Raw genomic sequence first — 17,478 nt, 5'->3', positions numbered from 1 at the left:
GGCATGAAGGAAAGGAACAGCACCGTCTCCCATGTTATCTTGCTTCAGGTGCAGTTATTGCCCATATTTTTACATGAAGAAATTTTAATTGAGGAGATTGCAGTCCAGAGAATTGAGATGACTTGCCCAGCATTCTATGCTTAGGTAATATACCAGGTAATAATGAGCTCCTTTCTCATCATATATTCTGACTTAGAAGAAGCTCATATTCTGGGTCTCTGTTATGGATCACCGATCATTTAATGGACAAGGTTGCCAGCCTGGGTGGAAAAGGAATGGCCTTTTAGGATTATTTAGACCAGGGTTTTGAAAACTTATATTTATTTATTTTCAACAGAAGATTCTTCTGCTTAATAGAAGCAGTTGAAAATGGTGCTTTTCTAGATGATGAAATGGGACTTAGTCTGGCTGCTCCAACCCCTGCCATCATTTTAGGGGAATAGTTTGAAAAATAATGACCTAGTCTACCCATGCTCTCATTTTGCAAGTGGGGAAACTCAGCAACGGAAGTCAAAATGGGTTAACTTTGGCTTCACGGTTCTTATCGTCACCCCATGTTGGATCCCTGAGAGCAGTGTGGCTTTTGGCACTGACCTGTTTGTTTAGCAGTCTACTTAACTTCTTTATGGTTATGTCTGTCCCTATAACAGGAGCTTGTCACTGGCACTCAGTCTCTTTGGGATTTTGAGGAAATCATGACTTACTAGAAAGTGATTTGAAATGTTTGGATACAAAAAGCAGGAAATTGAGTTTTTAAAAAAATCTCTTTTCCTGAGCAGACATTATTTTAAAAATGTACAGTATGTGTGGCATACATGACCCATGGGAAAAAAGACATTCATTATTGGGAATTTAATTTTCATTAGCCTAGCACACATTTATGTTGGATGGAATTAAGCCATTTGTATAGAGATTTGGTAATTTCTGTTACTACTAGTGTAGTCTTCAAGTTGGATTTTTATCTTGAAACAGGGCATGGAATAGTGTGTGAGATGAGGAGGAAAGCCATAGCTACATACAAGAAAGATTATTCAAATATGCATATCAACTGCTGAGCAAGACTTTATACATTGAGCTATGTTTTCTAAGGACTTATTTTAAAATCTGAAAACTTGTTTAATCTCTAGGGCTTTCGGTGCTGCCATTATCGTGGAGGTGACAGTGACAGACGAGTTCAAATTTTGACAGATGTGAGTGGACATCAAAAGTACTTCAGTTCACCATGTGGTTATTGAGCACCTGCTTATGTGCCCTGATTTTATGAATTTTCAGTTTGTCACATACATCTGGTGAGATACCAGATACTGTGGAGGTAGCCATAGTTAAAGTAAGGGCAATCCACAAAAACAGGAGTATAGTGATGAGTGCTCCTGTGACTTGAAAATGTGTAGACTGGGAGGTTATAATATAGATCTATTGACATCTGAAACATCAGTGTGAAAAGAAATCAGTGTGGTTCGGAGGTGAGTAAATAGAAGTAGTAGATTAAATTATGAAGAAAAAGTTTTTAATTATATGCTTCAAATGTGCAACATTATAATTTGACATCTGTGTGCATTACAAAGTGATCACCCCCCAAAAAAGGTCTAGTTACTATACATTACCATACTATTGATCCCTTTCACCCCTTTTACGCTGCCTGCCCCGGCCTCCTTTCTCTCTGGTGACCACTGTATCTATGAATTTGTTTTCATTTTATTTTGTTTGTTTTTTTTTTAATAGATTCTACATATAAGTGAAATCATGCAGTATTTGTCTTTCTCCTTCTGATTTATTTCACTTAGTGTTATGCCTTGAGGGTCCATCCATGTTGTTGCACTGACAGGATTTCATTCTTTTTTATGGCCGGGTAGTAGTCCATTGTATATAAATGCCTCATCTTTATCCATTCATCCATCGATTGGCACTCGCATTGCTTCCATATCTTGGATATTGTAAGTAATGCTGCAATGAACATAGGGGTGCGTATATCTTATTGAATTAGTGTTCTCTTATTCTTTAAATAGATAACGAGAGGTGAAATAGCTGGGTTACATGGTAGTTTTAATTTTTCGAGGAATCTCCATACAGTATTTGATAGTGGCTGCACAAATTTATATTCATACCAGCAATATATGAGGGTTCCCTTTTCTCCACATCCCCGCCAACACTTATTTCTTGTCTTTTTGATAATAGCCACTGTCACAGGTATGAAGTGATAGCACATTGTGGTTTTTGATTTGCATTTCTCTGATGATTAGTGATGTTGAACATCTTTTCATGTGCTTGTTGGCGATCTGTGTGTCTTCTTTGGAAAAAATGTCTATTCAGAATCTCTGCTCATTTTTTAATTGGGCTTTTTTTTGGTTATTGTTACATTGTATGATTTCTTCATATGTTTTTGGATATTAACTCCTTATCAGATGTATGATTTGGAAGTATTTCTCCTATTCAGTAGGTTGCCTTTTTCTTTTGATTATGGTTTCCTTCACTGTGCAAAAGCTTTTTAGTTTGTTCTAGTCCCATTTATTTATTTTCGCTTTTGTTCCCCTTGTCTTTGGGGTCAGATCCACTTAAACATCGGTAAGACCAATGTCAAGAAACTTACTGTCTATGTTTTTTTCTTGGAATTTTTTGCTTTCAGGTCTTAAGTTCAAATCTTTAATCCATTTTGAGTTAATTTTTTTATGTATGGTGTCAGATAGCAGTCTAGTTTCATTCTTTTGCAGGTGGCTTTCCAGTTTTCCCAACACCATTTATTGAAGAGACTGTCCTTTTTCCATTGTATGTTCTTGGCTCCTTTGTTGTAAATCGATGGTGCATGTATGTGTAGGTTTATTTCTGGGCTCCTAATTCTGCTCCATTGATCTGGGGAAAACTTCTTAATATTTATGGCAATTGGATTTTGGATCCTAAGGGAAATCCTAGAGGTCTCACATTTTAAGAGAACTGGAATCACATTAAAGAATTTGTTCTCCCTAGGAAGATGAGCTGATGGAGTAAAAAACAAAATTACATTCCTGGTTATTTCACCTATGTTTATTCTTTTAGCAGTTTTATTGAGATAGAATTCACATACCATATAATTCACACATTCAAAGTGTAGAACTTAATGTTTTTTAGTATATTCACAGATGACGTACAACCGTCACCATAGTCAATATGAGAACATCTTTGTCACCTCAGAAAGAGTATACCCTTTACCATCACTCCTCCTCATACCCCACTTTCCACCTCCAGCCCTAGGCAACCACTAATCTACTTTCTGCCTCCTTTAGATTTCCCTATTCTGGGCTTTTATATAGTATGTGGCCTTTTTTGAGTGGCTTCTTTCACTCAACATAATATTTTCAAGGTTCATCCATTATAGCATGAATTAGTATGTCACTCACTTTCATGGTTGACTAACATTCCATTGTATGTATCTACCACATTTTGTTTATCTGTTCATCCACTGGCGAACATTTGGGTTGTTTCTACCTCTCCATTTACTTGTAATGATTGTGTAGAAAGATAAATATACACTATACATTTTGAGACCCAAATCATTCTTTTTCTCACATGAGAACTAGCTGGACATTAAAGGGAAAATATTGGTATGACGCTCAGTGTCTTATAAAGAACACTTCCTACACAGTATTTCATTAACTCCCCCACCTAACCTTGGGTGAAACTAAAGGGTCGGCAGATTACAGGACTTTCCCAAGGTCTCCTGGCCAGTGAGTGATGGTGGCAGTTTAGAGTCCAGATGTCATGCTCCTACTCGTGCACCCACACGAGTTTAGGCTGATTCCTAAAATAAGCTCTGAAAATTTTAGAACAGTTTGTTCAGCCTGTGTATCTATACAGTATGCCAAATCTCCATGTCAGGATATTCTAATAAAAATTCCCCAGGACACCAGATTCATGGACAGTTGCTGTTGATAAACTGTCTGCGAATTTCTTCACACTTGCCAGTACTCAGAGCATCCCTAAGTGTGGCTCAAGTGCTTTTATCACAGAGAACTTTTGAGTACTTAGCATCAGTCACTTGCAAAGCACAGGCGGATATCTAAAACTGGAAATGCTGATTCTTGTACTTCTCATGTCCAGGAAGACTTTCTAAAGCTCAGGCTCTGATCTCTCTTAGATGTGCCCCTTCCACACTCCTGGAATACCCCCTGCTCCCCAGCCACCTAGGCAGATGTGACTCTCCTCCAGCCCATGTGTGTGCTCTTGGTGAGCTGGCACCATACCCTGCTATCCCCTCTTGGTTTGTGAGGGGCAGGTGCATTTGTTTCCTGGTGGTCTAATCCACCAGTGATTGTCCTTGGCTGAGCTGTCAGCTGGCTGATGGCAACCATGTCACAGCTTCTTGTAATGGCAGAGCTCACTGACATGCTTGGTTCTGTGCAAGTCTGAGGAAGAGGGGATTTGCTTTAGCAGCTCGTGAAGGACCCCAATTTAAAGTTGTGAAGTGTCCACTCAGCAGAGGTGAGGCAGTGCCTGTGCACACAAGTGTGTGCTGTGCATCTTTCACATGTACGGAAACGGAGGTGGGCTTGATAATTGCTGGAGTTTAGGTGTCATCAGGGCAGGTGATGTGCTTCCTTCTCTCCACTCCAAAGACTGCCTGGCACGCAAGGGATACTTCCCAATATTGAGTGCTCAAGCTCTGCCCGGAATATAGCAGTCAAGGCAGTGAGAGGAGACACTCACAGGGCTCTAGATGCTAAACAGAGAATGCCTAGCTTATTACATACTCATTTTTTTAAAAAAATGCTAGTTGGAAAAGAAAAAGTAAAAGTCTAAGAGAGTGAAAAAGAAGAGGAACCTGTGGAATGAGAAGGGCCAGTCTCAGGGATTGTTGCCCACAGATTTGAAGACACACAGCTTTTTAGAAATAGGGTGAAATAAAAATGAAAAAGTTAGATAATTTTTAAAAGGAACCTTAATATTTTTGGCAGAGTATCTGAACAGACACTTCTCCCAAGGAGACATATGCATGGCCAACAGACATATGAAAAGATGCTCAACTTCACTAGCTATCAGGGAAATGCAAATCAAAAGCACTATGAGATACCACCTCACACCTGTTAGAATGGCTATAATCAACAGGACAAGTAATAACAAGTGTTGGAGAAGTTGTGGGGAAAAAGAATCCTCAAACATTGCTGGTGGGAATGTAAACTGGTACAGCCACCATGGGAAACAGTATGGAGGTTCCTCAAAAAACTAAGAATAGAATTACCATATGACCCAGCAATCCCTCTTCTGGGTATTACCCAAAAAACTTGAAAAATTTATTCTCCAAGATATATGCACTCCAGTGTTCATAGCAGCATTATTCATGGCGGCCATGACATGGAATCAACCAAAGTGTTCTTTGATAGATGATTGGATAAAGAGGCTGTGGTACATATATACAATGGAATACTACTCGGCCATAAGAAAAGATGAAATACTGCCATTTGCGACAACATAGCTGGATCTTGAGATTATCATGCTAAGCAAAATAAGTCAGACAGAAAACGTTGAGAACCATACCATTTGACTCATATGTGGGATATAAAACTGAAAGCAACAAACAAACATGACAAACAGAGAGAGACTCATGGACACGGACAACAATTGAGTGGTTACCAGAGGGAAATGGGGGATGGGAAAGTAGATAGGAGTAAAGGGGGTCAAATATTTGGTGACAGAAGGAAATTTAACTTTGAGTGGTGAACACGCAATGCAGTATACATATGACATATTATTTGTACACTTGAAACCTATTTGATTTTATTACCCAATGTCAGTCCAATAACTTTAATAAAAATGGGACCCTAATATTTTGTCTCCTTGACCGAAAAAGAAAGCACTTTACAAATCTATTTGCAGCTGGCAGATGGTTAAAAAGAGACATATTTTGTTCTCTCTGAAGTGAGGAAGCTCATTGGAGACAGGAATGCGTAATTAACTGATATCGTCACGTGCCCACCACTCCCATTCTTAGGAAGCAAAAAGGAAATGAGAGCGTCTTTAAGCTGGGGTCCTGTGGCAGGCAGCGGACTGGGCATAGGGGGAGGGTGTCTTCCAGTGCCCAGGGAGGGAGGGATGTCAGCAAGGAGGAGACAGAGGGGCCAGTCAGAGCTTCCCTGACCCCTGTCCAGAGTGGCCCCGGCCCTGCAGACAGTAGTGTCTGCTGTTCATCGCGAGTGTCCAGCCATTGGGCTTCCCCACCCATTCTCAGTCTGGCCATTTAAAGAGCTGGCTGCTTCATTTGGAAAACCCCAGTTCTTTGGAAAACTGTTTAATTAAGTTCTCATTTGCACCTAACCCTGGCATATGTGGCAGGTTCTCTCATTGGAGCTATTTTTAGGTGGTTTTCTGGAAAGATGCCTCTTTTCCCTCAGGCAGTCTCTGGCTGTGTGCCAGATAGCTTAGCTTTTGCATTGTATTTTTCTGAGAACTTAACTATTTTTGTTCTTTTTGGTAATCATTTGACCTGGACTTCTGATAAGGTGTTTTAAAATACCCTGTGGAACTCCCGTGAGCTGTTGGCTTTTTAAAATTACTCTTCCATATTAAAATACCTGTGTTTTGTCGTCACTTGATTCAGGAATGGAGTAGGTTCAGGTATTGGAAGATTTCTCTAATTTTCCTTACAGCTCTGGGTGCTAAGTTGCCTTGTTACCTAGCACCCATCCCACAGTGAAAAGGGCTGGGTAACATGTCCATCTTGTGGGCCTTCAGGAAACTAACACTAGAAACTTTTGCAGATGTGCTGCATTTGCTCATCTGTGGGTGCACGTGTGTTTCAATAGTGGGAATCCTTGTTATGTTAAAGGTCTGTAAGAGGTGTCATTAGGCCATGTTGTCGAAAGCCTCCTTTGTGGGATGTGGGACAGAGGGTGGGGGCTCACCCAGGGTCACTGAAGGTCACACAAGGCCGATCTGGCTACTTGGATTCCTGTCCACCCTAGAGGTCATGGTAGGTGGCAGCATAAGGTATTGTAGAAGCAAGGAAGGAGGTGGTTATATAGGCAGAAGTCCGGCTTCTGGTGCGACCAGTCAGAGATCATCAAGGCCAGCCTCTGAGAGGGGTCTATGGTAGAGACTGTCCCCAGGCCGTGGGCACCCTCTCACCCTTCCTGCACCTGGCTCTCCTGGGCTGGGTCATCCATACCCCGTGGCCTGGTTCCTGCCCCTGCATTTACTGTCATGTAATCCTGTGATGTGCAGCCTTTAGCCAGGATGGTGGCCACTGCAGCTCTGCTGCTAGGGGGGCGGGGGCAGCCCTGCTGGGGACAGGGAAGCATTTCTCCCTAGAGTGTTTGCAGATATTTAGGTTTGTCTGCCTGTGAGGATAGCCCCAGGTAATGGGACCAGATTTAGACAATGCCGAGAGGACATAGCCTGCAGCTCCGGGAGCGTCGCTAAGCTGTGATTGAAGACTGTACCCTGAACCAGGCAGCTTAGGGTCTGGGCACAGTGCTGGGACAGATCCTGGTGTGAAGCTTCTGCTGGTGTGGGGGAGAGTTTATCCCAGCCAGGGGAGAAGGAGCTGTACCAGACCCTCCAGGCCCACTTGTGGTCAAGTAAGACTGAAAACCAGGGCTCAATGGGGCTGGTCATACTGCTGCTTACAGTCTGACTTCTGACTTTTGGGGGCATGACCCCAGGGAGGAGTCTTGTATAGAGGCTCAGGTAAGCTCAGACAGATGTCCTCTGAGATTTTGGGCACAGGTGTGCAGAGGATGATGTTACTTGCTCCCACTTAACCACTAGGGCTTCCGTGGTCCTGGTCCCAAGCACTTTGTCTGAATTCGTTCTGTGAGTGGCCGCCACTCTTTCCCCACATTTGCACGAGTACACTAAGGTGAGTCAAGATTATTTCCAAGGTAGAGGTGTGTTTGAACCGTGCAGGGGTCTCTACACTTCTGCCAGTCCACTGGAGACTCCTGGGGTCCACTACTCTTGGGCCTGACTGGAAGGAGGCCCACAGCGGGTGGAGGAGAGGTGGCTTGGAAGGGACAGGACAGTCCAGCGTGTGTTTCAGTCTTGCCTCTGCCATCTGCAAGCTCTTTGTTCTCAGGCAGGTGACATAATCTCTTGGACCTTCTTCATCGGTAAAATGGGGAGGATGAGGCTTTCCTTCTTCCAGGAGCAAATGAGATCCTGTTTGTGAAGGTGACTTGGGACTCAGTTGCCCAGGTATGCACAGGTGCTCCTTGAAGCAGGCTGCCTATGGCTGGTGCCTGAGTAAGCAGTCCCTCAAGGGGACCCCAAGGTCTCCTTAAGATTTAATGCTCTGCGGTTGCTGTCTTAATATTCTTAGTAATCTTATTATTGATTTGTGTTTTTTGAGGTACAGTGAGACAGTGAGCATGTTGAGGAGTTGGCATCTGGGCGCCCACTTGATCCCTCTATCCCAAAATGGCCACTCCCTGCTGTTACTGCCACCCATAGGACCTCTGACCAGAATCCAAGGGTGGCCAGCACCTTCCAGGCTCTGCCCAGGCCCTGCCTGGATCTCCTGCCTGAGGAAGCCTAGCATGCAAATAAAAAAACATTGCAACAGGTAGGGCGAAAGACCGCAGAAGAAAGGAAAATGCCTTTTTCCTGCTATTTGTACAAAGGACCTGTACTTGAGTTTTGTGCTGGGTCCCACAGATTATGAAGGCGCCCCAGCTGACAGCCTTGGTTGTTTGGGATCCAAAAGGTAGGGAAGGTCGGGGCTTTTCATGGAGTTGGACCTGTAACGAGTGAGGTACAGGTTTCTCGGGTGGCTGCTGCTTAAGGTCGGCCCCCCTCTCTGTGGGTCTGCAGCCCCATTACCTTTCCCGGCAGTTGGGCTGTGGTGGTGTCAGCCCCCCTCTCAGGACGTGCTCAGGAGTGTGCAGCCCTGGGGCTGACATTTATTTTCTCTCTCTGCCCTGAACAGCACACTTGGAAGTACATCCTGGATACCAGGGATGGTCACATCAGGGACCTTTTGGGACTGTAAATGACATTGACTGCATGTGTTGTAAATGAAAAAATAAAACACACCTGTGATCTAAACCCCCGTGAGACTACAGCTGCAGTATAGTGTCCATAGCAGTAAGATTTATGGCTCTAAAGAATAAATTCTCAATAGTGCAAGACAGGGATTACTTTAAACATCTATGTGAAAGGCAATCTAAAAACAAAACTCAATGATCTAGGTGTGCATAGGGAGGAGGGGGCAAGATGGGCTGCCTGGCAGGGTAGGGGAGACCAGCCTCTCAGTGTGTGTCCCTCAGGGGACATTTGGCAATATCTGCAGACAGCTGGTGGTCACAGCTAAGGGGGAAATGCTACTGGCATCTAGTGGGTAGAGCCCAGGGTTGCTACTAAGCACCTATAGTGCACAGGACAGAGCCTCGACCACAGTGAAATGTCACCAGTGCTAAGGCTGAGAACCAATATCTCTCTTTAAAGAGACTGGGATAGTTGCCCAGCTGAGTTGGGGGCAATATTACATATCGTCTCCACATGCTCTTGAGGCAGCCCTGTGAGTATGACCATTTCCAGAGAGAGCAGAATAAAAACAAAAACTCCAGAATACGTTGTCTGTAGAGATGACCGCTGAGGGGGTCCTGTGCATGTGAGTGGAGTTAGGATTTTGCAGAAAGGCTGCTTGCAGTTTGAGTCTGTTAGCTCAGAGACCTTCACAGATGCCCATAGCAGATAATAGCCTACCTTTCCCCACAGACCGTCCTCATCTTTCCTGGCTCTCTCCCTCTCTCTGATGGCTCTGCAGCCCTTCTGGTCCCTGGTGTGGCTCTGGTCTCCACGTCCTTGTTGGCTCTGGGGCTCCGAGCCCCTTCCTCGGCCTGTGTCTATAGCTCTGGACTTCGGCCCTGCTGTTTCAATTGCCCGCTGTCCGTCTCTGCCCAGAGATGCTCCCAGCTTCCCAGAGTGAACTTGGGACAGGAAGCTCCTACAAAGCTGGAAACTCCTCCCTGACAGCCCACCCTTTTGGCCAGGCCTCCTTCCTATTTGTTTGGTTCATCTACTGGAATGCTTGGTTCTCTGCTGCCCCTCTAGGCCCCAGGTATTCACTCCATAACCAGGTCCTTTAGGGCTCAGAGCAAAATGAAAATGCAGGACCCTCTGTTTAGAGAGGGAGAAAAGCTTTTTCCTTCTCCATGGGCCTCAGCCTGCCTGCTGTGGGATAGTCTACTTGTTTTGGGGGAGTGTGAACCCTGGTAGCAGCCTAGGTGCCCGCCACTGGTGCAGGGCCGTGCAGCCCAACCTCAGCCCTCTGCACTGTCGCCTGGGTTCTGCTGGGGACATTCGGTGGCAGGAGAAGACATGGGGTGGGGCTTAAGCATATGTCAGTACTGGAGAGGCAGGTGCGATCACATGTGAGCCAAGTCTGCATGCTTGCCCGAGCAGCCATCCCCAACCTTTTCTCCATTCTCTCCCCCTCCCTCATTCTACTTCAGATGGCCGCACTGGCCCTGCCTTTACCTGTCTTCTCTGTATTCCGCCCGTCACACCACTGCAAGGCCGATTGTCCTCAAATAATGTTTTACTCTTGTGCTTTTCACACTGCAAAACTCATTGCACATGGTGAATACTCGTTGGCCCCATATTTGAAGCCTCCCACAGATACACCCAGCACTGTTCCCTGTTACTTTTGCTCTGTGTGCTGTAAACAAAGGGTCAAGCCCTGGGCGTTGGGCCTCCGCCTCCTGCCTCTTGGGCCTGAGTCCTGGCTTCTCACCCACACCCAGGCCTGCCCTCTCTGAGCCACCCTCCATTATCTCACCTTTGGATTTTAAGGCCTTTAAGGGTGTGGTCTGTGAGCATCCCAGACCTTGTACATCATGGCCTTCATTATATACACGTAATTTCATGAGTAAAATCCCTCTCGCTCAGCCCGCCAAGCTCCTGAGGCGGCTGCACTCTGCGAAGGGGAGTTGTGTGCTGCCCGGAGGGCACAGCTACAGCCACAGCCACAGCCACGAAAGCTCTAAACGTTGGCAGGAAACCTGCCTAAATGCCACTCAGCAGATCTCTTCATGTTCTTTATATGGGAAAGTGATGCCCTCCTAGGGGAATTGCATCCTGTGTTCCCAAGCAGCCAGCATCCCACTGATTTGTCTAATGCATTTGAAATCAATACCAGGGTACATGGAGTAAAAAAAAAAATGTTGGTTGAGAAGCACGTGGTTTAATGAGTGTTATTGGCTATGTAGCCAAAGAATATATGGGACACAAGTAATGGCCACAGATCACATTTGTATTTGCCTTGAGGCCTGGCTGTTTTTGTCACAGGGAGGCTCAGAAGAGGTACAGAGACATTCCTTGGGAGGTGGCTGTGGTCTGTCAGCTTTTGGTCAGTCAGGGCAGGTGGTCACTTCTTCCCCTTACTCACAGTCATGGGACAGAACAAATGGACACATTCACAGCTTGCAGACAAAACTGGGGGAAGAAAGCAGCCTCCGCCCCCTCCCATATCCCCGACTACATGGGGTCACCCTGAGCCCTCCTGTGGACCACAAGGTGAGGACGTAGCCCTGGCCTGCCCTCAGCACCTGCAAGGCCACGCAAGTGGCCCAGTTCGTGGTGGCTTCAGGACAGTCGAGCATCATGTTCTTCAGGTCTAGCGGAAGGCAAGTCCCGAACCCCTTTAAAAGAGAGGTTGATAATGAAGCTCTCTGGTGATGGACTTTCAGCCACACTAGGGGCCTTCCACTGTCTAAGATTTCCTGATGTGAAGCTGTAATTGGGTGAATTTGTGTTTTTTAGTTTTGTTTTCTCGGTGTTATGCTCCTTTCTCATGTGTCTGTGTAGCTGGCAAAAGATTAGCACAGCCTTTTACCCTCAGTCCCTTCCTCTGCCTCTTCCTTCTTCCCTTCCCTCTTAGAAAACTGAGAATTCTGGCTTCAGAGCTTAGAAGATGGAACATGGGGCCTGGCCCTGTGACCCCAGGTCTTGAGTGAACCAAGCAGCAAACAGCCTTGGGTGAGCACGCCTCCTCCCTGGCCTCGATTTCCCTGTCTGTAACAGCCTCATGACAGCACCTGCTTCTGGGGCTGTTGATAGCCCTTTCTAAATGCACCATGCTCTTAGACTCTTGAGCACATTTCAGTGAAGGAGGGGGAGAGCCCCCTTCCTGGGAGCGGCCCAGACTCTAAGTCTTTATTGCAGAATTCATAGAAATAACAGCTGCTTGGTCATTAGCACATTTCTTAGTCTTGATAGTTATGTTTTAGAGTGTAGCTTACCAGGAAGAAATGAGAACACAATTTTACCATGGTGTGTAATGGGAGTCCCATCTTGTCCTAGCTGGGGTCTCTGGGGGTACTGGCCCCAATCATAGTTTTGCAGTGATTATAAGGCAGGAGGCTCTCTGGGCTGCAAGAGTTTCTCTCATTAGGAGCACAGCATTGGGCTCTGCCTGCAGCCAGTCTGCATCCCACAACTGATCTACTCTTGCCCTCATCTGTCAAGGAGCATGTTGACTCCATGGGAATGCAAGAAAGGGAAATGAAGAGCGATGTGTGAGCCTCTTCAGAGAGCTGAGGGACAGCATCTGGAAGGGGCAGATGCATCACTATAATTAAGAGGCTAGACATGGCTTCCTCGGGTGGATGCCCCAGACAGTGGTCAGATACAGAAGCACTTCTAGTCTTTCGAGCTGTCCTGTTGTGAAATGGCTGGCCTCATTCCAAGATGTTCCTCATGCCTGCATGCATGTAGCTGGCCGAGTAATCGTTGTATCATCGCAGGAGGCTTGTTCCTCAAGTCACTTCGGTGTTCAAAAGTCTGTGGGTCCTCATTGCTTTTGAATAGAGTTGCTTCCTGTCCGTCCAACTTGTATGACCCATTCCTTGTCACTTTGGTACAAACCACATAATTATTCTGGGTGTGCTCCTAGGCACCCTCAGATTTTCCCACTCCAGTGGCCTGGTGTCTCCCTCTGATTGTTCACGTGTCCACCTTCTGCCCGTCCTGGAAGAACCGGTGTAAGTGCCATGTCTTCCACAAAGCCTTTCCTGGTCCTGTTTTTCGATACACACATCTCTGAACCATAGCATTGTTGCTCTCCTGTGAGTATGTTACTTCCTCCCCCTGTCATGTCTCATTCCTTTTATGGACTGTAAGCATCTTGAGGGTGGGGGGCTGACGTGCACAGCGCGGGGCCTCCAGCCACCCAGCCGTGCTCTCGCAGTGCTTAGATGCATGCAGACTGACATGGAGGAGGCAGTTCTGAATGTAAAATCAGAATATTCTACATTCGTGAAAATGTCAGAAGGCCATTTGTAAAGGCCTGAACTTCCCCTTCCTGCCACCTTTTGTGATGAACACTTTCAAACAAGAAAAGATGAAAGAAAAATCTGGTGAATGCCTATATCTTCATCACTTTATTCAACTATTAATTTCGCCATGTTTGCTTTTTCTTTTTACATGTCTGTTTGTCTGTTTATATGTCTATCTATCTTGGATGAACCATGAAACTTCTTTTGCAGATATCATATTGCTTCATCTTTAGATAATTCAGCATATATTTCTGAAGAATAAGGGCATTCTTTTATAATACTGTTATCCTACCTAAGAGAACTAGCAAGAATTTCCTAATTTTATTAATATTATATTAGTATAGTCCACATTTGGGTTTCCCAATGTCCCTTAAAATTTTTTTCGTAGATTTTGTTAAAACTTTTTGCTTTTTGTCATTATGCCTTTTTACTCTCTCTTGTTCTGCACAGGGATTCTCAACAGCACCACTGTGCATGTAAAACATTGGCCTCCACCCTCTAGATGCCAACGGCACTGCCAGCCTCCACTGTGACAACCAGAATCCTCTCCAGACGTGGCCAGGTGCCCGCTGGCAGGGAGAGTGCTCCTGTTTGAGCACCACTGTTCTAGGAGTCTCTACGACTTTGTTTTCCAAAGGCATTAGCTTTTTGAAGACACCAGGCCGATCATTTCGTAAAACACAACTTCTCACATTCTGGATTTGTCGGGTCATCTTTCAGTGGTATCATTTAACTTGTTTCATGATTCCCTGTATTTTCTGTAAACTGAAAGTGAGTGCCAAACTAAAGCCTATATTATGTTCCAATTAAATAATTTTGGAAGCTTAACTTTTTTAAAAAAATAAATTTATTTAAATTAGTTTCAAGTATACAGTATATTGATTAGACATCTGTAATGTTTATAAAATGATCCCCCCAATTGCTCCCTCCCTCCCCTAGCCCTCCACTTAGCCATAATATTAATATTAACTGCATTCTCTCTGCCATTCTCCCTGTGCCCAACTATCAACTACTAATTTGTACTTCTTTAACCCTTCACCCCATTCTCCCAGCCTCCCAACCCCGCTCCCCTCTGTCCGTCACCATATTGTCCGCTGTGTTTGTGAGTCTGTTTTTGATTAGTTTGTTCTTTTTATTCCTTAGATACTGTATATAAGTGAAACATAAATATGGTATTTCTCTTTCTCTATCTGACTTATTTCACTCAGCATAATAACTTCTAGGTCCATGTCATTGCAAATGATAGGATTTCATTTTTTTAATGGCTGAGTAATATTCCATTATATATATATGAATCATAATTTCTTTATCCAATTGTCTGTTGATGGGCATTTAGGTTGCTTCCAATATCTTGGCTATTGTAAATTGTGCTGCCATGAATATTGGAGTGCATAGATCTTTATGAATTATTGTTTTGCTTTTCTTTAGATAAATACCTAGAAATACAATTGCTGGGTCAAAAGTTATATCCATTTTTAATTTTTTGAGGAACCTCCATACTGTTTTCCATAGTGGCTGTACGAATTTGCAATTCTACCAACAATGTCTGAGGGTTCCCTTTTCTCCTCATCCTCGCCAACACTTGCTACTTTTTAATTTATTGATGATAGCCATTCTGACAGGTGTGAGGTGACATCTCATTGTGGTTTTAATTTGCATTTCTCTGATGATTAGTGACCTTGAGCATCTTTTCATATATCTGTTAGCCATCTGTATTTCCTTTTTAGAGAAGTATCTGTTCAGATCTTCTGTCCATTTTTTAATTGGATTGTTTGCTTTTTGTTGTTGAGTTATATAAGTTCTTTATAAATTTTGGATATTAACCCCTTATCAGATGTGTCATTAGCGAATATCTTCTCTCAAACAATTGGTTATCTTTTTGTTTTATTGATGGTTTCCTGTGCTGTACAAAAACTTTTTAGTTTGATGTCGTCCCATTTGTTCATTTTTTCTTTTGTTTCCCTTGCCCAAAGAGATATATCTGAAAAGAAATTACTGTTAGTAATATCAGAGAGTTTACTGCCTATGTTTTCTTCTAAATGTTTTATGGTTTTAGGTCTTACATTTAAATCTTTAATCCATTTTGAGTCTATTCTTGTATACGGTGTAAGAAGATAGTCCAGCTTCTTTTTTTTTTTTTTTTGCATGTATCTGTCCAATTTCCCCAACACTGTTTATTGAAGAGACTGTCTTTACCTCATTCCCATTGTATATTCTTACCTCCTTTGTCATATATTAAGTGAGCATTTAGGTGTGGATTTATTTCTGGGCTCTCTATTCTGTTCCATTGATTAATGTATCTGTTTTTATGCAAGTACCATACTATTTTGATTACTGTAGACTTGTAGTATAGTTTGATATCAGGTAGTGTGATACCTCCAACTTTGTTCTTTCTCAAAATTGCCATGGCTATGCGGGGTTATTTATGGCTCCATATAAATTTTAGAATTATTTGTTCTGGTTCTCTGAAAAATGCCATTGGTATTTTGATAGGGATTGCATTGAATCTATAGATTGCTTTGGGTAGTATGGCCATTTTAACAATATCGATTCTTCCTACCCATAAATAGAGTATATGCGGAAGCTTAACTTTTAAAATAGAGCAAGTTATGTGACTACTTACAACAAAAATAATGCTTGGGGTGGAGAAGGGCATGTTTCTCATGCATTGGAGAAAATAGCCACATGCTAGATACTCGGAGCAGTTGGTGGTGGCACCAGCTCTCTCCAGGGTCTGTGGGTATGTTTCACTCAGGACACCTTGCTCCCTGGATGGAGCAGGGGCTGTCTTTTATGTTGCCTCCTAGGCAGCCCACCTGAGGCAGGTGAAATGCTCTGTGTCTGTGTGCGTAACACTCTTGGACTTCAAGCTATTCCCCTTGCTTCTTCCTGGTTTGCAATAGAAACCAGCTATACGGTTACATTTTATTTGGTTACTTAAAATAAAAATGTAGATGTATGTTTTTCTCAGCTGCCTGTAATACTGAGATTATTATGTTTACTTTTTAGGAAGTGTCTGAAGGCTGCGCGGTGGTTAGGACCTGAGATCGCTCTTGAAGCCCTGACTGTGGCTCTTAGGGTATTTTATGAATGGAAAGTGTGTGAATGGGAGGGCAAGGGGGCCCTTTTCTCTCTGGAGCTCCTGCTCAGTATTGCATGCTATTAGAGGGACACAGAAGAATATTTTAACCCTGGTCATGAAGTAGAGGATTTGTGAGAAGAGGGAATAGGAGTTACATAACTCTTGCATGTGCTGTCCCAGTACCAGTTATTGAAGTTAATTAAGATAATTCTTATCACTCTTCTGTCCAGTTCTGGGCCATGAGCTTGCATTTTGGGTACACCCATATTGGCTGAGCTCTATCTTTGCAGACGATGGGAGCTGTCCATGAGCCCTTGGGTGCCTGAGGCAGCACCTGCCCTGGATCATTTTGAGGAAAGGGCGTGGGGGGCTGTATGCTCTGGGGGAAGGGATGGCATGGTTACAGAGGGTGATAAGTGGGAGATGAGGGTGCAATGGTGGTAGAAGCTGTGTGCCATATTTTATAATTATGCTGTCATCAGGTGTAAACATAGACGTCTGTTTATAGTGGTTCATTTATGAACTACATTATTATTTCTGGATAATTCTTGTGTATGGTAATCATTACAGTAAGCCGTATATCTGGTTAAATAAAGAATTTGTCTCTAATTTATGCCAATTTAAAGATGTCTTCTGTGTTCTCTCTGTCTCTGGGGGAGGGGAGGCAGGTTGCTATGGAGACACCATAAAAAAACTGACAGGCAAGAAAGCTTAACAGTTTCAATTTTGAAAATATTTGTGATGTAGGTAATTGTATATGTAATAATGTTATGCAGCAGATCCATCTGCCTTTGCAAAGACGTGTGCTATGGAATCTTATAGTAAAACAGTGTCTCTATAAGGAACAATATGCTACTTGTGTGTTATTAGGATATTGAAATTGTTAACAATGAAGATTCAATAGAGGCCTAAAATTGCTCCCAAGGGTGCAGTCACTGCATGATATAATGTATCACCTATAAAATTTGGGAAGCTATTTTCACTTGGAAATAAAACATTTATATAGTAAAACTTACCTGAAACTTGAGTATGTAATTTCAGAAGTAGCTAAAATCAGCTTTACTCTGGTTATTAACTGATTTTGAGCTGTTTAAATGGCATCATTTTCTTTCTGTCTGCCTCTTTTTTTTAAAATTAAACTATATCTCATATTTT

At 43.6% G+C, this 17,478-nt stretch overlaps 1 protein-coding gene across 5 annotated transcripts in view; it reads left to right on the top strand.

Annotated features, from left to right (window-relative positions):
- SH3RF3 (SH3 domain containing ring finger 3) overlaps positions 1-17,478 on the top strand; it is a 380,077-nt gene that overhangs the window by 62,620 nt on the left and 299,979 nt on the right. For 4 of the 5 annotated variants that reach the window (XM_011375283.2, XM_011375284.2, XM_011375281.2 and 1 more), the window contains exon 2: positions 1,128-1,190. The exons of the other annotated variant lie outside the window; for it this stretch is intronic. In XM_011375283.2, the coding sequence (XP_011373585.1) occupies positions 1,128-1,190 (63 nt within the window). The remainder of the gene's footprint in view (positions 1-1,127; positions 1,191-17,478) is intronic. 5 annotated transcript variants of the gene reach the window in all.

This window comes from Pteropus vampyrus, unplaced genomic scaffold (genome assembly GCF_000151845.1).
Source record: "Pteropus vampyrus isolate Shadow unplaced genomic scaffold, Pvam_2.0 Scaffold269, whole genome shotgun sequence".
Lineage (NCBI taxonomy): Eukaryota > Metazoa > Chordata > Mammalia > Chiroptera > Pteropodidae > Pteropus > Pteropus vampyrus.
This window is presented reverse-complemented; position numbering and strand designations above follow the sequence as displayed.